Source organism: Nasonia vitripennis, chromosome 4 (genome assembly GCF_009193385.2).
Source record: "Nasonia vitripennis strain AsymCx chromosome 4, Nvit_psr_1.1, whole genome shotgun sequence".
Taxonomy (NCBI): Eukaryota; Metazoa; Arthropoda; class Insecta; order Hymenoptera; family Pteromalidae; genus Nasonia; species Nasonia vitripennis.
The window spans coordinates 14,301,068-14,318,874 of record NC_045760.1 but is presented as its reverse complement, the minus strand read 5'-3'; the positions used below and the strand labels follow the sequence as shown (position 1 = coordinate 14,318,874).

General features: G+C 37.6%; 1 protein-coding gene across 1 annotated transcript; it reads left to right on the top strand.

Annotated features, from left to right (window-relative positions):
* The first annotated feature begins 7,921 nt into the window (after positions 1-7,921).
* LOC100115663 (bestrophin-4-like) lies at positions 7,922-14,441 on the top strand. Its single transcript, XM_031929181.1, has 8 exons — positions 7,922-8,546; positions 8,627-8,793; positions 8,865-9,022; positions 9,106-9,336; positions 9,425-9,505; positions 9,576-9,727; positions 13,565-13,702; positions 13,898-14,441. Exons 1-8 carry the CDS (start codon positions 8,233-8,235, stop codon positions 14,148-14,150), a joined length of 1,494 nt encoding a protein of 497 aa, XP_031785041.1. The 5' UTR covers positions 7,922-8,232; the 3' UTR covers positions 14,151-14,441.
* The last annotated feature ends 3,366 nt before the right edge of the window (positions 14,442-17,807 follow it).

The following is a 17,807-nucleotide window of genomic DNA, read 5'->3' as shown; positions in this document are numbered from 1 at the left end:
TATGAGTTAAATAAAAAAATACAGTCTTTTGATCAAAAAGTGTAAGCAATGCGACCAGATCTTTTTTTTTATTTTGAAGTAGGCTGGTATCTACTTTATTGTATGTCTTTAATAATTAGATGAAGAAAAGCAACAGTTTTCCGAAGGTGGTGGACTAAACCACATTTGAGAGAAAATATTCGACAAGCATATGGAGCTTATTCGACAATTTTTTTGTAATTTAAACTTGAATTTCATATTTTCATCATAAATATTCAATATACTATTTTCAAAAAATTTTAATTTTCAAAAGCATTTAGAGGTTGTCCACTTGGTTCTAGTACTTTACAGAGGCGTTCGGTGCGTGCAGAGCGCCAAGCGCGAGCCAAGAGCGCCAATGTAGACACAGCCATTGTCAGGAACCTGTAAACATTTGCCCTGGCCACATATATGCGTACGACCGCGTACGACCAGAGATTAGAGGAGAGATTGCCGATGCCGTGTTAAAAATGCGTGGCGAATTCGATCATGACGCCACTTGCGGCCTGCGATCGAACTATACGCATCTAGAAAAGGAGCGTAGGGGAATTATACGTATCCAGCGGCAGTCGAGGAGAAGGGAGAGGTGCTATATATTCTTATGTCCACCGCGTCTGACGCGGCGGAGGAAAAATGACAAACGGCGACTGTCGAATTTGCGCATCCATACCTCGCGGTAGTTTCAACCAACGACAAATAACTATTCGGGCATGTCATTGGACTAAAAAGAATGTTTAAACAACAACATAAGTGTAAAAAAATTAGAATCTAAAACTTTTGAAAACTCATGATTGAAAACTTTAATTTTTTAGAGGGATTATGGTTAAACCGACACAAACAAGTTAACCTTAAGCTTAAACAAAGCTAAATTAAAGTAATAGCCACACCAGCCTCCCGATAAGCAACGCTACTTTCAGTTTTCACATGCCAACGATGATCGTGGTGGCGCGGTCTACGTTGTTGCTTGGTATTCTTATACACTCGGGTTCGAGTCCAAGTCTCAGCAGATTTTTTCTACTTGCTGATAAAATATATAGTATACAATAATAACGCAATATGCCAATCTACTTGTGGAATTATATTTCAATTTAGGTGTATATATATATATATATATATATATATATATATATATATATATATATATATATATATATTATAGGTGGTTCTCTGTAAAATCGAAGATATGACAATTTTAATTTTCGCCTAAACATTATATATATATTCTATATATTGTACCTGACTCCAAAAAAAATTTCAGCGCGATTCCTTCATTTGGCCTCGAGTTCTAGCTGGTCAAAGTTGAGGTTTTAAACAATTTTTGTATTTTTGGCCTATTTTCAATCAATTGTAGATCACAAGGGATATATGTGTGTGTGTGTGCGCGTGTGTGTGTGTGTATGTGTGTGTGTATGTGTGTGTGTTATACCTATCTTATAAGCCATTTAAACCTTAATATTGGTACAAGTAAGATTTCGATCCGGACTGCGACCACCAAAAAATTCATTCGAGATACCTTTCTATAGTGCAAAAGTTCCTGTGGCAAAGCTTATAAATTGCTTGGAGCATTCCTAAAAAAGATTACAGAGATAGCAAACATCGAAATAAAGAAAGTCACTGTAGGAGAAAATTGTTCCTTAATGTACATCATTGACTAAAAATTAAAAGCTTAGTGATAAATTATTTAAATACACGTTTGCTTATAGAAATAAATTGCGTCACTTGGATCATCGCTAAAAAATCATAAGACTTGATTTTATTGTTACTAATATATATATATATATATATATATATATATATATATATATATATATATATATATACGCAGGGTGGGCCATTTTAATCAAACCAGTCTAATAACTCCTAAATTAAGTACTCCGAAACGTCCGAAAGTCAACATCCTCTAAAAGCTCTGGCAGTCGATCTCTGAGCAATGTCAAATAGCTATTCTGGTTAACATTTTGACCGAAAAAATATGGCCCAATCAGGTAACCATTAATGATCCCACACCACACCATTAAACTCCATCGGTTTTGATGGTCAATAGCCCTGTACTAGTGGGGATTTACAGGTAACCAGTAGTGACTATTATGCCTATTTAATTGACCATCACTGCGAAATATAGCCTCGTCAGAAAACATAACAAATCTGAAAAAATCTGGATCATTTTGTAAAACTCCTAAAGCCCACTGGCAAAAGTTAATACGCATTAGAAAATGGCGTGGCCTCAGCTCATGACCTAATCTTATGTGGTAATCGTGATAGTGGAGATTATTGAGAATTCGTGGTATACGGATTTCTCTTTCAATTTGTTGACTACTGATTTGTGGATTGAGATGCACAGATGCTAAGGAGGCATATAACATTAGGATCATTTTCGTTGTATTCGTGGTGTCTGCGTTGACGACGAAGATGTCCATCACGAGCTCTTCGAAGTAATCTAAGTAATGTGTCGTGAGTAGGACGCCTTCTTAGAGGAAAGCGTTCAGCGTAGAGTCGCACCGCGACTCTGGCATTGTTTTGGGTTTCGCCTAAGATCATTATCATATCAACAATTTCATTGGATTGATAATCGCCCATGTTGAAAATTTTGTTTATAATAAGAAAAACTATTTTATTTACATTCACTCTTAATTGAAACTAAACCAAAATAAGAAAGTGACAACAAAAAAAGGAGGAATTTTCAAACTGTATAATTTTTAAATCAAATTTGTAACTTCTTATTTTCTTACGTTAAGACATTGTGATTTAAATTGAAGACAGCGTGAGAACAATCGTTACAATTCATATTAGATTAAAGAAATTCAACTTAAAAAAAAACATCTAAACTGGAAATGATGCACTTTGACAAATACAATTATTAAAAATTTTTTTTTATATTACAAAAGCAAAATGCTGTTTAATATTTTATCTTAAATAATGTATTTTTTAACATCCTACCTTTATAGTTTAACCATTTTTTTACGCTTTTGAAACGTTAAACTTTTACTTGACTCTGCTTCAACCGTGAATGAATTGACAACATTGATTTTTAACGTTCCATTTTCCACTCCCATTAAGAACTCAGATATTTAAAATTATCATGTTTACTTCAAAATTTACTTTTGACCACTAAAAATTTGTTAACGAATGTTAAACAAGCATCCTAGTGAGAGGCAAGGGGACTCACAGTAAACAAGCACCCCAGTGAGAGGCAAGGGGACTCACGTTAAAAAAGCACCCCAAAGGGAACATAATCCTAATACGTCCACGTCGTTGTTCCTGGGTAGCGCTGAAATTAGGGAATTGTTTTCAAGGTAAATATTTTCATGGTCATTGTCACATTGGGTTTGAATATTCATCATAAAAATACATTAACTACGATTATTCTATCAGAAAATGCGATTAAATAGCAATTACAGTATTTCTTAACATTTGACCTTGAAATGACCTTGTGAAGGTCATGAAAAAAATTTTGAAATACCGTTTCGGACGTAAAATTTCCTGTTCTTTCCGAATCTGCTATAAAAAATAGGGGTTCCTATTTAAAAAAAAAATTTGACCTCAAATTACCTTGAAATTTGAGTTCAAGGTCAAAACTAATCGCACAAAAAGATGTCCCCCTTGATCCTGGACAACTTTCATCTGAACAATTTTTCTGTTCATGGCTTAATTTAGGAGTTATTAGACTGGTTTGATTAAAATGGCCCACCCCGTGTGTATATATATATATATATACACACACACACACACACACACACACACACACACACGCGCGCACGCTACCTCTGATAAACTCACGTGGCGCTGAGCCAGACTCTAGAGACTTTTCACCTATACAGAGAAAACATTATTTTATCTGCCGAATACAAACGTGTGCGCGCGCAAGTGCAGCACTGAGCGAAGCTGTATTTACATCGTGAGCCGTAACCGCTGTGCCATGGCTTGTGTTCAGAAGTATCGCGAGCGCGCAAATGATAGGTCGTCCCAGTGATCTGCAGTCTATCTTTTCTTTTTTCGCGTCTTAGCCGCGCAGAAATCTCCTGGACGAATAATCGAGTTCGATTGCAGTCGGCCGATAATAGAGTCTATAAATTACTTTTGATTTAGAGCGAATTTTGGGGGTTGTCTGTTGTAGGCGGAAGTAATTATTATCGGAAGGCTAAGGAATATTTCTTTAACTAAAGGTAATTATTGCTGCTGTCGGTCGTCTAAGCCGATAAATTGTATACAGTATATGTACATTTATATTGATTGCAACACACGAGGGTGTCTGGTAATGCGCGAAAGAATATCGTTTGCTTTCATAGTTCCACACTGAAAAAAATATTCTTTAATCAAAATAAATATATTTGCACAAAATCGATTTTGTTCATAAGCAAATATTTATTTTTATTGCGCATTATAACATACGTCTTAGTAAATATCTTTTAAAATTCAATACATCAACATATTATCCAGCATTTAAGTAAGTAAACGTTTACTTAAAAGCGCATACTGCTTGCAAATATATATTGCTTTTTAAATTAAAGTAAATGGCGTATTTGAATACAAAATCCTAATTTATTGAAATACAATTTCAAATTTTCACTAAACTATTTAATTTACTTAATTCAAGTGTCAAATTTATAATCAGCAAAGCATTTTTTTAAAACCAATTATTTGATTAATGTTTTCTTAATGACTCAATACAACCAAACAATTTCTTATTTTCAAAACAATCTCGAATAGTTGTCATTAAATATTATTTTATTTAAGTATAGCCGACGATCCACACCTGACGCACAAGAGAGATGTCCGAGTGACTGGAGGGACAGCTCCAGAACTATCGCATCCACCTCTACTCTCGGAGTAGCCGAGGGCGGCCGCGTGGACGAGTGAATAAGCGTTCGGCGAGCGAGTAAGTAACATATATGATTATTCGATATCCGGACAGAACCGTCGAAGGTGGAGACTTGCTGCCACCGAGTCTTCCGTCTTTGGCCTGGCTTCGCCTGTGTGACCGTGCGCGTTCCTCTCGCAACCTACGCGCGCGAGTTTTGCACATTTCTGTTGTAATCAAAGACACGATAATACATCATATATATCATAAGTGTCGCAGGAAATAAATGCAGTAACGTACTTCAGCGCATCGCGCAGACTATTAAATTCATTAAACTGAAACACGGCTACCTGTTATTGATGCGTTGTTGAGGAATTCAAAGAAATATAACTTACTATTTACAAATAAGTATACCTATGGATTAAAAATTGGCTGTTCCGCTGGCTGTATTATTTTTCTGTTGATTATGTTACTCTGGACTTTAAACTTTGGGTCCTTCGTATCTTATATTTAAAAAAATTTTAAGGTTCTTCGTGAAACCCGAGGCAAAACGACTACGTGAGACTAAAAATTTTTCAGCTAGACCAAAACGTATTTTTGAACATTGTATATACGCTTTGATATTTTAAAATCATATTATTTCACTTTATTTTTTTTATATATACCGAGATTTTTTCGAGCATCCGAAATTCTTCGCAGGGATCCCGCCTCGTCTCGACAAAAAATAGTCGAGATAAACCTCGATTCATCTCGAGTTGGTATCGCACATTTCATTAACATACATTATTACCTCGTACTACTTAAATTCAATTGCAGCCGCGATGCCGAACATCTCGACATCATCTATACGACAGTCCGGGGTAACGGGAAAACCATGGAGCGCACTATCTACATAGACTTGATTTTTTCTTGCATCAAACACTAACATATATATCGTCGCTCCCTACGAAGAGTAGGACTGTTCAAATTTTCCGTCATAAGTAGCACAACTCATTTCACGCTCGCTAGACTAGCACAACTCAAAATTTTCCGCGAAGACTAGCACGACTCGAACTTTCTCACAACTTAAACAACGAATTTCTATAAAAATTTCCCGATTTTTGCGAAACTGTCCCTAATGAACATTTTTAAATATCCACAATTTACAACTTTTTACCGAATTTAAAATCTTTTTCACAAATACAATAATTTTTTACAAACATTTTTTTAAATTATTTACTTTTTTTAGAAACCTTCTAAAATTTCCGAAATCTTTTTAAACGTTAAGGTTTGTCTGTCTTTGTCCAAGGTTTTCATGAACTTAACCAACAAAATAACTCAATAAAAACGTAAAATACTCACATTTTAAGTAATATAAAGTCGTCAGTTGTGCTACTCTTGACCGCATTTTTGAACTGTGCTACTCTTCGCGGTAAATCGTGAGTTGTGCTAGTTTTTGTACGGAGCGACGATATGTTGTCGTAAAAATATTATGTTCTAAAAGATGTTCAGGTTTGTCGGAAAACCACTATTTGTAAGCTGCTAACAATTTGCTAGCTGAAGCAAGACACATTTTTGAACATTGTACGTATGTAAGCGTTAATATTTTCGGAATGGCATTTTTTACTTATTTCTTTTAGCGATATCGAAAATTTTTAAAGAGGGAGAGCATTGAAGATATAAAATAACTAGCATTGATTTTTTCTGCGATGCTGCAAAATTTCTTTTTGCGTTCGTCCGAACAGGAAATTACGGCTTTATTGAACAAGTACATTTTCGGAATTTTCGACGTGTATTATTTTTTAGCTGTATGGCAAAATAAGTATATTTATGATTTAACGCGTATAATTTAAAAATAATTTTCTTTCGTAAAATTTGATTCTGTTTATTTTAGTCAAACAGCTGTGTGTACCGATTGAATTAAAATTCGCGGAAACACATAATATGTGTATTAAACTTGTTTAGCCAGGCAGTTACGACGGCAAATTCGACTTCAGAATGCGAAAGTGTATTTAATCAAGCCTTTAATAAGTATTTTATAGCACTCTACGATCATACCCACAATTAACTTTAATGTGAATTTTCTGCTCTTGTGGTATAAAATATCGCGTGTAGCGACATGTTCATAAAGACTGCATTTTGAAAACTCGTTACTGTAAGCTCTCGTTTTGAGAATGCATTCTTTATGTACCTGTTGCATAGTGTATTATTAATTTAGCTACATTGTTGTAAAATACGTAGTAAAGGCGAGATGATAAATTCGTATTCTGAAAACTCACGTAATAGCTCAAGAGACCAGTCGATGGACCATACAGAAATTGAATGTACGAATTTTAACTCCGTAGAGATACAATGCACAATTAAATAATTTGGACTTAAAAATAGCAGGCTTTAATAATCATCGTACCCATAGATTGTTTACGTACCTTGCGGGTGATTACACGCAAAAATTGAGATTTTCTCAATTTTTGATTTTAATGCCAACTTCAATGGCTTTTTAAGACATGTAGAAGAAATTTAGGTAAAAATGAGTAACGACATTTTTTGCAAATTTTCTGTTAAATTTAAAAAAATTCTACTTTTTATTTATATAGCTTGTTTCACATTGCTACATAAGAATTTAGGGCATACGAGCTCATTACTTTGCTTCAGCGGAGCCAATTTCGTGATTTGAAGGATTACAGTGACACCCTTCGAATCCAAGCTCATCACAGAAAAAAACTTTTTTTCACCTAAATGGCTTGTTTCACGTTACTACTTAAAAATTTAAGTTTTACGAACCCATCACTCGGCTTTAGTGGATCCAATTTTGGGATTGGGGGCATTGCTCCGGGGGCATTTAAAAGTCTAAGCCTTTTCTCTTCATTTGAGGGTATTCGAGGTGTTACGCAATGAGTGGCGCCACAAAATACGTGTAAAATTAAATGGGGTGGTCAGTATCAGAACTAAAATAAGTATCATTTAACATGGAGCGTATAGGGCTCGCGAAACACCTCAAATACTGGATGAGCGCATTAATTTTAGTCGAGATTTGAAAAATTTTACACACACGCACGCACACACCTATTATACCGTGCTGTGAGCAGTGCAGGCGCGCATATGTACTCAAATTTGTCTCTCTGTGTATACTTGTCTTTGATAATGATAATAATTGCTCGTCTCCGTGCGTATACTTAACAATTGCGAGATAAGTGTCGCTCGAAGACGCGAGTGAACGAAAAATGTTGTCCATAGGATTCTACAATATTTCTTTAAACACTCTAGTCGTTCTAAATTGTTATGCAAGTGTACTAAAATCGAATTAAAAACTGTCAACCGAGAACGAAGATACGACGATATAGAGTTCGAGCTGGAAAAAGGAGACGAGGGTGCGTTTGTTACGAGTGCAGTGCTGGTCGCTCCTGTCGAGTGCCGGCGAGAGGAGGCTCCTACCGAGGATGACCATACCCTACCATAAGAAAGTCGCAAGATCGACGAGCGACGGTATCATCCGTTTGCTCTTCAAGTGGCACGGCTCCCTCTACAAGCTCATCCACCGGGAGCTGCTGCTCTTCCTCGTCCTCTTCGGCTCGATCTCCGCCCTCTACCGGAATGTCCTAACCGTCGAGCAGAAGCGCTCCTTCGAGGAGATAGTCGTCTACTGCGACACCTTCATCAATCTCATACCACTGAGCTTCATGCTGGGCTTCTACGTGTCCTACGTCGCTGCTCGCTGGTGGCAGCAGTACATGGCTATCCCCTGGCCTGACAAGTTGGTATTAGTTTCTCTCCTCCATGTAATATGATCGTCTTGAGCTACTTTTGAAATTTGCCAAAAACCGTTCTCTGCAGGGTGATGCACTCGGTCGCTCTGTACATCATCGGGAACGACGAGTACGGGCGCATGGTACGGCGAGCCTTGATGCGCTACCTCAACCTGTCGCTCATTCTCGTCTTGCGATCCATCAGCTCGGCCGTCAAGAGGCGATTTCCAACTCTGGATAACGTCGTGGACTCCGGTAAAGCCCGGGAAATTTTTTCGTATTTATCGCACATCATATTCTGCCTACTAACGTCTCTGTCTGCATAGGTTTTATGACTTCGCTGGAGCTCGAGCTTTTCACTTCCGTGCCGAGCCTCGAGTTCAATACCTACTGGATCCCCTGCACGTGGTTCATAAATTTGCTGAAGGAGGCGCAGACAAACCATCGATTGCCCGACTCGCAAGGCCTGAAAATCATAATGGAGGTATGCTTATATACGTTGCGTATAGAGAGAGTATATTCGATGTTCTACTTGCTGTACAAGCTCTTTAATTCCTTCCCTCGCAGGAATTCAACGAATTCCGCTCGCACTGTGGCCTGCTCTGGAGCTATGGTAGGATATCGATTCCGCTGGTCTACACGCAGGTGGTCACGCTGGCGACGTACAGCTTCTTTGCGGTCGCTCTCGTCGGGCGCCAGTACATCGAGGGCGTCATCAAACCCTTTCAGATGAAAGTCGACATCTACTTCCCCGTCTTCACGATACTCCAGTTCTTCTTTTTCATGGGCTTGCTCAAAGTACGCCGCAGTGGTATACACTTATTATTCATAAAAAAATCTCAAACTCGATAGATAACGATATTTTTGTCTTTCGCGCTCCACGAAGGTCGCCGAGCAGCTCATAAATCCGTTCGGCGACGACGGCGAAGACTTCGAGCTCAACTGGATGATAGATCGCCACACAAAGGTATGTATGTGCAGAGCGCGTACACGCGAGAGCTGCGCATCATTGCTATATATTAAAACTTTGGTTAAAGGTCTCGTATCTGGGCGTCGACACGCTGATGAATCGCTGCCCGCCACTCGTTAAGGACATTTATTACGATTCGGAGAACTTGATTCTGCCCTGCACCGAAGCTGCGGCCGCCTACAAGCGCAAGACGTACCGCGGCAGCGTTGCCAACATGACGTGAGTCGCTCTTTCTACTTCTCAATGCGACATTATCTCTTCTCTTTGTTCTACATTAAGGGGGCACGCCACCTTTAAAATTAAAATCAAAATTTTTCATTAAAAATTTATAAATACTTATATAAACAAACCAAATTTTTGTTACTATTCTTAGACATAATTACCTTTATTTTGATGGTTTTAGACATTCTATATACCTCTATAATACCTATACGTATAGTAGGGAGTCCATAATTCACTGACCGTAAAACAGAATTAATAAGTATATAGCAATTATTGACTATCCATTGACTCCAGTTATCCAGAGATACATCGGTAAGATAGATATCTACAAAAACACCGGAGCTGAATCAACAAATGCAAGAGAGAAATCACAATCCATGACGTCACTATCACCACGCAGCAGTATTCTTTCAATCCCAAGGAAAACCGACGCAGGTAAAAAACGGTAATACGATCATGGAGCAGAACATCGAGTTAATTGACAGTGTATAAAAAGATATAATTCAAACAGAAAATACTTTTCATAGTGTTATCACTCTCAATAATTACGTGAAATATAAAAAAGAATATATTTCATACTTAAATATTCGCAGCCTTAATGGTAATTTTTTACAACTCCAAGCACTTATTGAGAGCTTAAATACTAAGCCTAGTATTATAGTTTGCGTCGAAACTTGGATCATAGATTATTGCAACTATTTTAATCTGAACGGATACAAATTATATTACAATAATAGCAAAATAAACAAATCGGATGGTGTAGTGATGTATATTGAGAATTCCATTATTGAAAGTACTGAAATTATTGAAATAGGTAAACTTAAAATAATTAATTCAATCATTGAAACTGATAATGGCAATATAGAGATATCAGCACTATACAGATCACATAACATTCCAAAAATTGAATTTATTACCAATATAAAACAATTACTATATAACAAGAAATATGCTAATAATCACTTAATTATAGGTGATTTTAACATTGACCTACTAAATCTAGATAATATTAGTCGGGGGTTTGAAGGTATTACTAGACCGTCCGATAGGAATAATAACACTGGAACATGCATTGATAATATATTTACTAAAGCTAAGACAATACACACTTTACATTTTAAATTATTAAGTACAGTAACAGATCGTTACCCATTATTTACAGCATTAAGTAAATTTAAGAAAAAAAAACAATATAGAAGAATCAATAACACAAATAAATTATGATAAATTAAGTAGCATAGCCAGTAGAGAAAAATGGAGTACAGTATTCTCAATGCATGATCCTAATGTAGCTGTGAATACATTGTTAGGAAAAATAAATAATTGTGTACAACGGACTACTTTCATAAAGAAATTAAACAATAAACACAATAACAAAGTACCGAGAAATAAATGGATCACTACGGCAATACTAAATTCTTGCGAAAGAAAAGAAATACTATACAAATTATGGAAAACTGAACCAAATAATGTGAATCTAAAGATAGAATATCGCAATTATATTAAAATTTTAAATAGGGTAATTAAAGAAGCAAAAATAATATATGATAGAGATCAGGTTGTAAAAAATAGTGATAATCCCAGAAACCTGTGGAGAGTAATCAAACAAAAACTAGGTAAAAATGCGAAAAAAGATAGAAATATAAACCAGATTTATGATGATAGGAAAAATTTAATAAATAATCATACAGATATTGCTAACCATTTCAACTCTTACTTTAGTAGCATCGGCAAAACATTGAATGATCAAATAGTGCAACCAATGAATGTAAACGTCAAATTACCAAAGATAAATAATAATTCTATTTTTATTACGCCTACTAATTACTTTGAAATTACTGGCATAATTCAAAATATGAAATTAAAGAATGGAGGAGTAGACAACATAAACTCTAAATCACTAAAAATTGTAACACGGTACATAGTAGACCCACTGGTACATATTATAAATATATGCATAGAAAAATCTATATGGCCGACTGCGTTAAAAAATGCTGATATAATACCGATACATAAAACTGGAAACAAGAGGAATATAACTAATTATAGACCAATATCTTTAATATCCAATGTAGCAAAGATCTTCGAAAAAATCATTTATAATAGAATATTGAGTTTTATTAGTACATTTAATATTTTATCCAGTAATCAATATGGTTTTGTTAAAAATAGAGGTGCGAAAGATGCTCTGGCAGAAATAACCAAGATTATTTATGAGAAATTAGACAATAGTACCCCGATTGCAATCACTTTTCTCGATCTTGCGAAAGCTTTTGATACGGTAGATCATAAGATACTACTTGATAAACTTTACAATTATGGAATCAGAGGCACGGCACACAAACTTATAACAAGTTATCTGGAAGGTACAAATCAAAAAGTAAAAATTAATGACTGTATAAGCGAATCCAAAACAATTACTACGGGTGTACCACAAGGTACTATCTTAGGTCCACTGTTTTTTATTATATATGTTAATGATCTCTTGCAAAATATGCCTCCAAATTCAATAATATCATATGCGGATGATACAGCAATTATTTCGACGGATAGTTCTTGGACAGGAGTAGAGGAAAAACTGACTAACTACCTGTATAGAGTATCTAACTGACTTGCACTAAATAAGCTATCACTAAACATTGACAAAACAGTTTGTATGACTATCGAGAACTACTCTGATATACCAAGTACTTAGGAATTATTTTTGATTATAATATGAAATGGATAAATCATATACAGTATTTAATAAATAAGTTGAAATATATGGTATTTATTTTTAGAAAGATTAATAGATTTATGCAAATTAAAACTTTAAAAATGATATATTATGCATTTTTTCATAGTGTTATAAATTATGGTATAATAGCTTGGGGTGGTGCTTACTCTACTGCTACCAATCTATTACAAAGGCTACAAAACAGAATTTTGAAAATCATAAACAAAAATAATTTTGCTCAGGATAATCCATTGAGTATTGGGCAACTATTTGCATATCAATCACTAATATACCACTACAACACATTAAAAGTTAAATTTTTAAATTCAGAAGCAAAACTAGGAATAAAAGCATTCAGATACCTAGGAGACTTAAGACTATAAGTAATAAGAATAGTTATATTAAAGCCATAGGAGTTTATAATGATCTGCCAAATAACCTAAAAACTTTAAGCTCTAAGAATTATACTTATAAACTAAGAGAATGGGTTAAGTTTCACATGTAAAAAAAAAAAAAATCTTTTTTATAAAATTAATAAGAAATATTGATAATGTATTTATAAATTGCTATGTATTCTGTATACAAATTTTATTAAAACGTTATTAATCAATCTTTCATATTGTAAAACTGTTAAAGTGTAAGATAGGTACTACATATCTTGAAATAGATTTTGTTTTAGTTATAAGGAACTATAGTTAGTAAGTATACCGGCCTCGCGAACAGGTAACTGCGCTTACCTCTGCGGGAATTTTACTATTATGTAAATAATATGTAATTTTTTGTCTGGTTAATAAATAAATAAATAAATAAAATTTCAAAGGAACGAATGGTCCAAATGAGCTCAAACTCCAGGTTATAGTTTGAGCTCATTTGGACCATTCGTTCCTTTGGAATTTTACGGTCAGTGAATTATGGACTCCCTACTATACGTAGGTATTATAGAGGTATATAGAAGGTCTAAAACCATCAAAATGAAAGTAATTATGTCTAAGAATAGTCAAAAAAATTTGGTTTGTTTATATAAGTATTTATAAATTTTTAATGAAAAATTTTGATTTTAATTTTAAAGATGGTGTGCCCCTTAAATCGGCTCTCGATATTTTTATTTGTTTGCGCAGTGTGCACGAAGAGAAACAGACGATATTTCTGCCCAACATAACCGAAGAGGAGGAAAACGTCTCGACGAGTGCAATCCCCCGGACCTCCACGGCAAGTCTGGCAACGCACAATAACGACTCACCCGCGACCGGCAAACGGTAGTCCTACACTCACTTAAAATTGCATTATTTTGTCTGACAGAGTAGTGCTATTCAGTCAAAGCTTTCAAAATATATATTTTGCTAAAACTTTTTTTTTAATATAAAACGAACGTGCAGGAAAAGTATAAGCGCGAAACGATGCACAAAAATTGTCTATCGCGTTTCCTTGACGTACGTCTATACTTGTTTCAGTCGAGGTAGTTCCAGCCCTCTGCCTCCTCGCGACACAATAGTCGTTACACTGTGTTCTGGAGAGGACCACGAGCAGCAGCAGCCACCGCCGATTGATCTACAGCAGCAGGAAAAATTGCAAGAACGGCCTCCGAGCGAACTTGCAGCGGTGAAAATATTCTCCAGCAAGATCAAACTGACCTATCACTTGGTAAAGGGTCAGAAGCCCTTCTTCGACTTGGTGAAAACGACCAGGGCCAATCTGCAGCCCTGATGGCCCACTTTTACCCAACTCAAAGCCGAACCGGTCGCCAGATCGGACTCGACCGAGCCGGAGATGGACAGCAAGTCGCTGCATCCGCAAAACAGGTCTTTCAACATTCCTAGCATCGCTGTCAGACAGTCCCTGGTAGAAATGTCAACGGTTTAATGGCCTATTTAACCAATAACGCTAATGAACCTCTTAGATAACCGCTTATTGTAATAGAAACTTATACACAATTCCTAACAGTTAAGGGTATGTGGGAGCTAAAGCTTCCAAAATACGCCACGAGGTATTTCGTATTTCAAACTTTTTCTTTCGGTAGAATGATTAATTAAACTTAATAGAATGGCGCTGTGCTATATACATATATATATATATATATATATATATATATATATATATATATATATATATATATATATATATATATATATATATATATATATATATATATATATATATATATATATATATATATATATATATATATATATATATAATATATATATATATATATATATATATATATATATATAAATTAAAATAATAAAAAGTTTATTGGTACTACTCAGTTTTAAGTTTAGCGCTGAGATCGCGCTAAAATCGTGTAAACACCCATTCGTATTTCAAAACTTGTTAAAAAACTAAAAGTCCAATTGACAATTTCTTTGGATAAAATGATTTGAATAAAACACTATTGCGCTCTGGTCTTAATTTTTCATTGCACGCTTTATTTAAAAAGCTTCATGGACCAGAAAAAAGTGTTTTTTAGCTCCCACATCCCCTTACTCTGCTTATAAAATTTAGTTCCCTAGTCATGCACGTACATATACCTACTGTGATAACCCAGTGCGTAGCCCGCGAGATGTCAGGGCAGGAACTGCTCTTAGTAGGTTTTAGTTGGGAGAAAATAAGTAACTTGGATTTCAAGTATGAGCAGAACTTAGAACAAGCTCTAAGTTTTATTTTATTCAATGTCAAAGGTACAAAAAAACTGAGAAGTGCTCTGGAGCGCGGCTCGAACTAGTCTGCCTCTAGGTGCTTTTCTCTGCAGCACGTAGCCTCCATTCCCTCCTCCTGGTAGATCCGGGTGCTGGAAAGGGATGCTGACAGCCGTGGTGGTGGGAAGGTCTCCGCCTCAGCTGGATTCTGTCTCCTCCTCCCTCATGTCCCTGGGTCCGGGAGAGGGATGTCGGTGGCTAGAGTGGCGGCAAAGCCAGGTAAACCCCCGGGGAAAGAGAGCTCGCCCGGTTTATGTTCTATAGCCCTTCGAGCGATGAGTGATAACCCCGCATTTTACTATCTTGTTTGTCGCGTTTCTATATACCTTGAATCTCTTGCGTTTTTGAGTTTTGAGATTCGCTATTTCGCTCCCGCGCGTATCGCGAGAGTCGCGAGTTAGCCGCGGTTTTAGTGGTGGCGCCCTATTCGTTACGTTACAATACATTAAATAAGAATTTCACATTTTGCTTGGCATCGGTCATTAGGACCAAAATCTCAAATCAGTCAATTAAAGTAATAACACAATAAAGATTATCTATTTAAACTTATTCATCAGCTCTTCTCTTATTCATACTTCTTGATTTCCAGTTCAAAAATTATTAGAAAATTCTTATCTTCAAAAATTAGGAATGTTGACATGGAATATCAGCCCAGAGGGCGTCTTGGTTCCCAGCCCCAAACCCGTGTTAAATGCGTGTGGGTGTGTTCCAGAGGGAACGCCAGCAGCGGTACAGCAGTCCGGTCCGCGTTCGAAATTCCGGTGCTGTGCTGTTACTGTGAAATCGTTCCGCGTCAGCTGATTCTGTTTGTACTGTTTTCAGTTGTAACCTCTTGAACATTTCAAAGTTCTTATTATAAGTTCAGTTATTATAGTATGTAATACATTGAAAGAGTTGTATAATTTTAATCACGAAATGGAAGATCTAACTTAGCGGAGCACCACGACGTGGCGAGCGCGAGGGGAGCTTAGAAGCTTTGTCACCCTGCTAAAAAAAGTCCATAGAAATCGATAAGACCTCTTATCAAATTGAATGGTAAGTCTTAATCACGATTTTTGCAATAAAACTCGATAAAATTAGATTGGGTCAATGGGAATCGATTAAAATCTATAGAGAAATCAATGGATTTTAATTGCTGTTTTCCATCTATTTATTTCAATTATTGTTTTTCACATAAAATTGAATCGAATTTAATCTAGTTTTAATGCGAAAATGGCGATTAAGACTTACCATTCAATTCAATAAGATATCTTATCGATTTCAATGTACTTCTATAGACTATTTTTAGCAGGGCACTTTCGTGAATGAGTTACAGCCTGGTCGCTGGGTCGAACAGATCTAGACATCTTGCACATAAATAATTATACTCTAGTCACAATCAGCTCTTAGCATTGTCTTTATTCTTTGTACCTGGTCCGTTCGCCTTTCCCTACCTTATCTCCTATTAGGGAGCGTAGAAGATAGAGATCCAAACCAACTCAACTCTCTAAAGTGGTGACCCCGACTTCGAATATACGCAATCCGCGAGTCATCGCATGGCGCCATTTTCGACGCCGCGCCATTTCGCAAAGCCTCGACCGCGAGCTCACTCTCTTCAGAACTCGCCTCGGCTTTCGCTCCCGGCGACCAGCAGCCTTCGCTCATTTCGAGATTTTCTCCAGCTCTCTCGGTTTTTACACCGACAAAACCACGTCTTTTCGCGCGGCCCTTTACAGCCGCGCGATGACGCTTTTATCATCTCGGACGTCACGTCTCGCACCGGCCCCCTTTACAGCCGCACGACGACGCTTTTACCCTTCTCAACCTCACTACGTCTCGCGTCGGCCATTTTTGCCCGCGCCGACGCTTTTAATTTCTCTACGGCCCACACACAGCCGCAGAGAACGATTTCCCTCGGCCCATTTACAGCCGGTGAGACCCTCAAATCACCGCAACATCGGTCGCGAGACCAGCGAGCAGTGAAGCCAACAATAGCGGCATCAACATTATCAGCGAGCATCGACGCATGGACGCCGGACGCCGCGCCAGCCAGTATCATCGCACGGACGCGAGACGCCGCGTTAGCCATCAGCAACGCACGGACGCCGGACGACGCGTCAGCCAGCAACAGTAGCAACAACACCATCGGCGCAGCTAGCCTCGTACGCCACGGCCATCTTCACCCTCTCTGGCGCCTCGCAGCTTCACCTCTCTCGCAAGGGCCGAGTCGCTCTTTCCGTCGCACCCTTGCGAAACCTGTCGCTCGGCGCCAGGAACGCTGTCGCGTCGCGCAGAGCCGCCATTTCGCGTCGCTCGCCCACCTCGCTCACGCCAGCCATTGCTGAGTCGCGCACCACATCGCGCGCCGCGCGACGCGTCATTATCATCGGCAACAACATCGCCAGCGCGTCGGTGCAGCGTCCACCGTCATCACAGACAGGCTCCTCGAGACTCAACAACGCCAACCGCAGTATCATCAGCAGCCTCGCAGTCCAGACGCCAGCATCGTCGACATACGCCATTGCTTCTCGCTGACACCGGCCATTTTCAGCCGCTCCAGCAACGCGCCAGCTCGCGCCGAAGCTACGGCATGTCGCGCGCGCCCCACTCTCACGCTTCATCGCGCCGAGCTGCGTCATGTCGAGCGCGCGCCCCACTCTCGCGCCTCATCATCGCGTCTCACTCG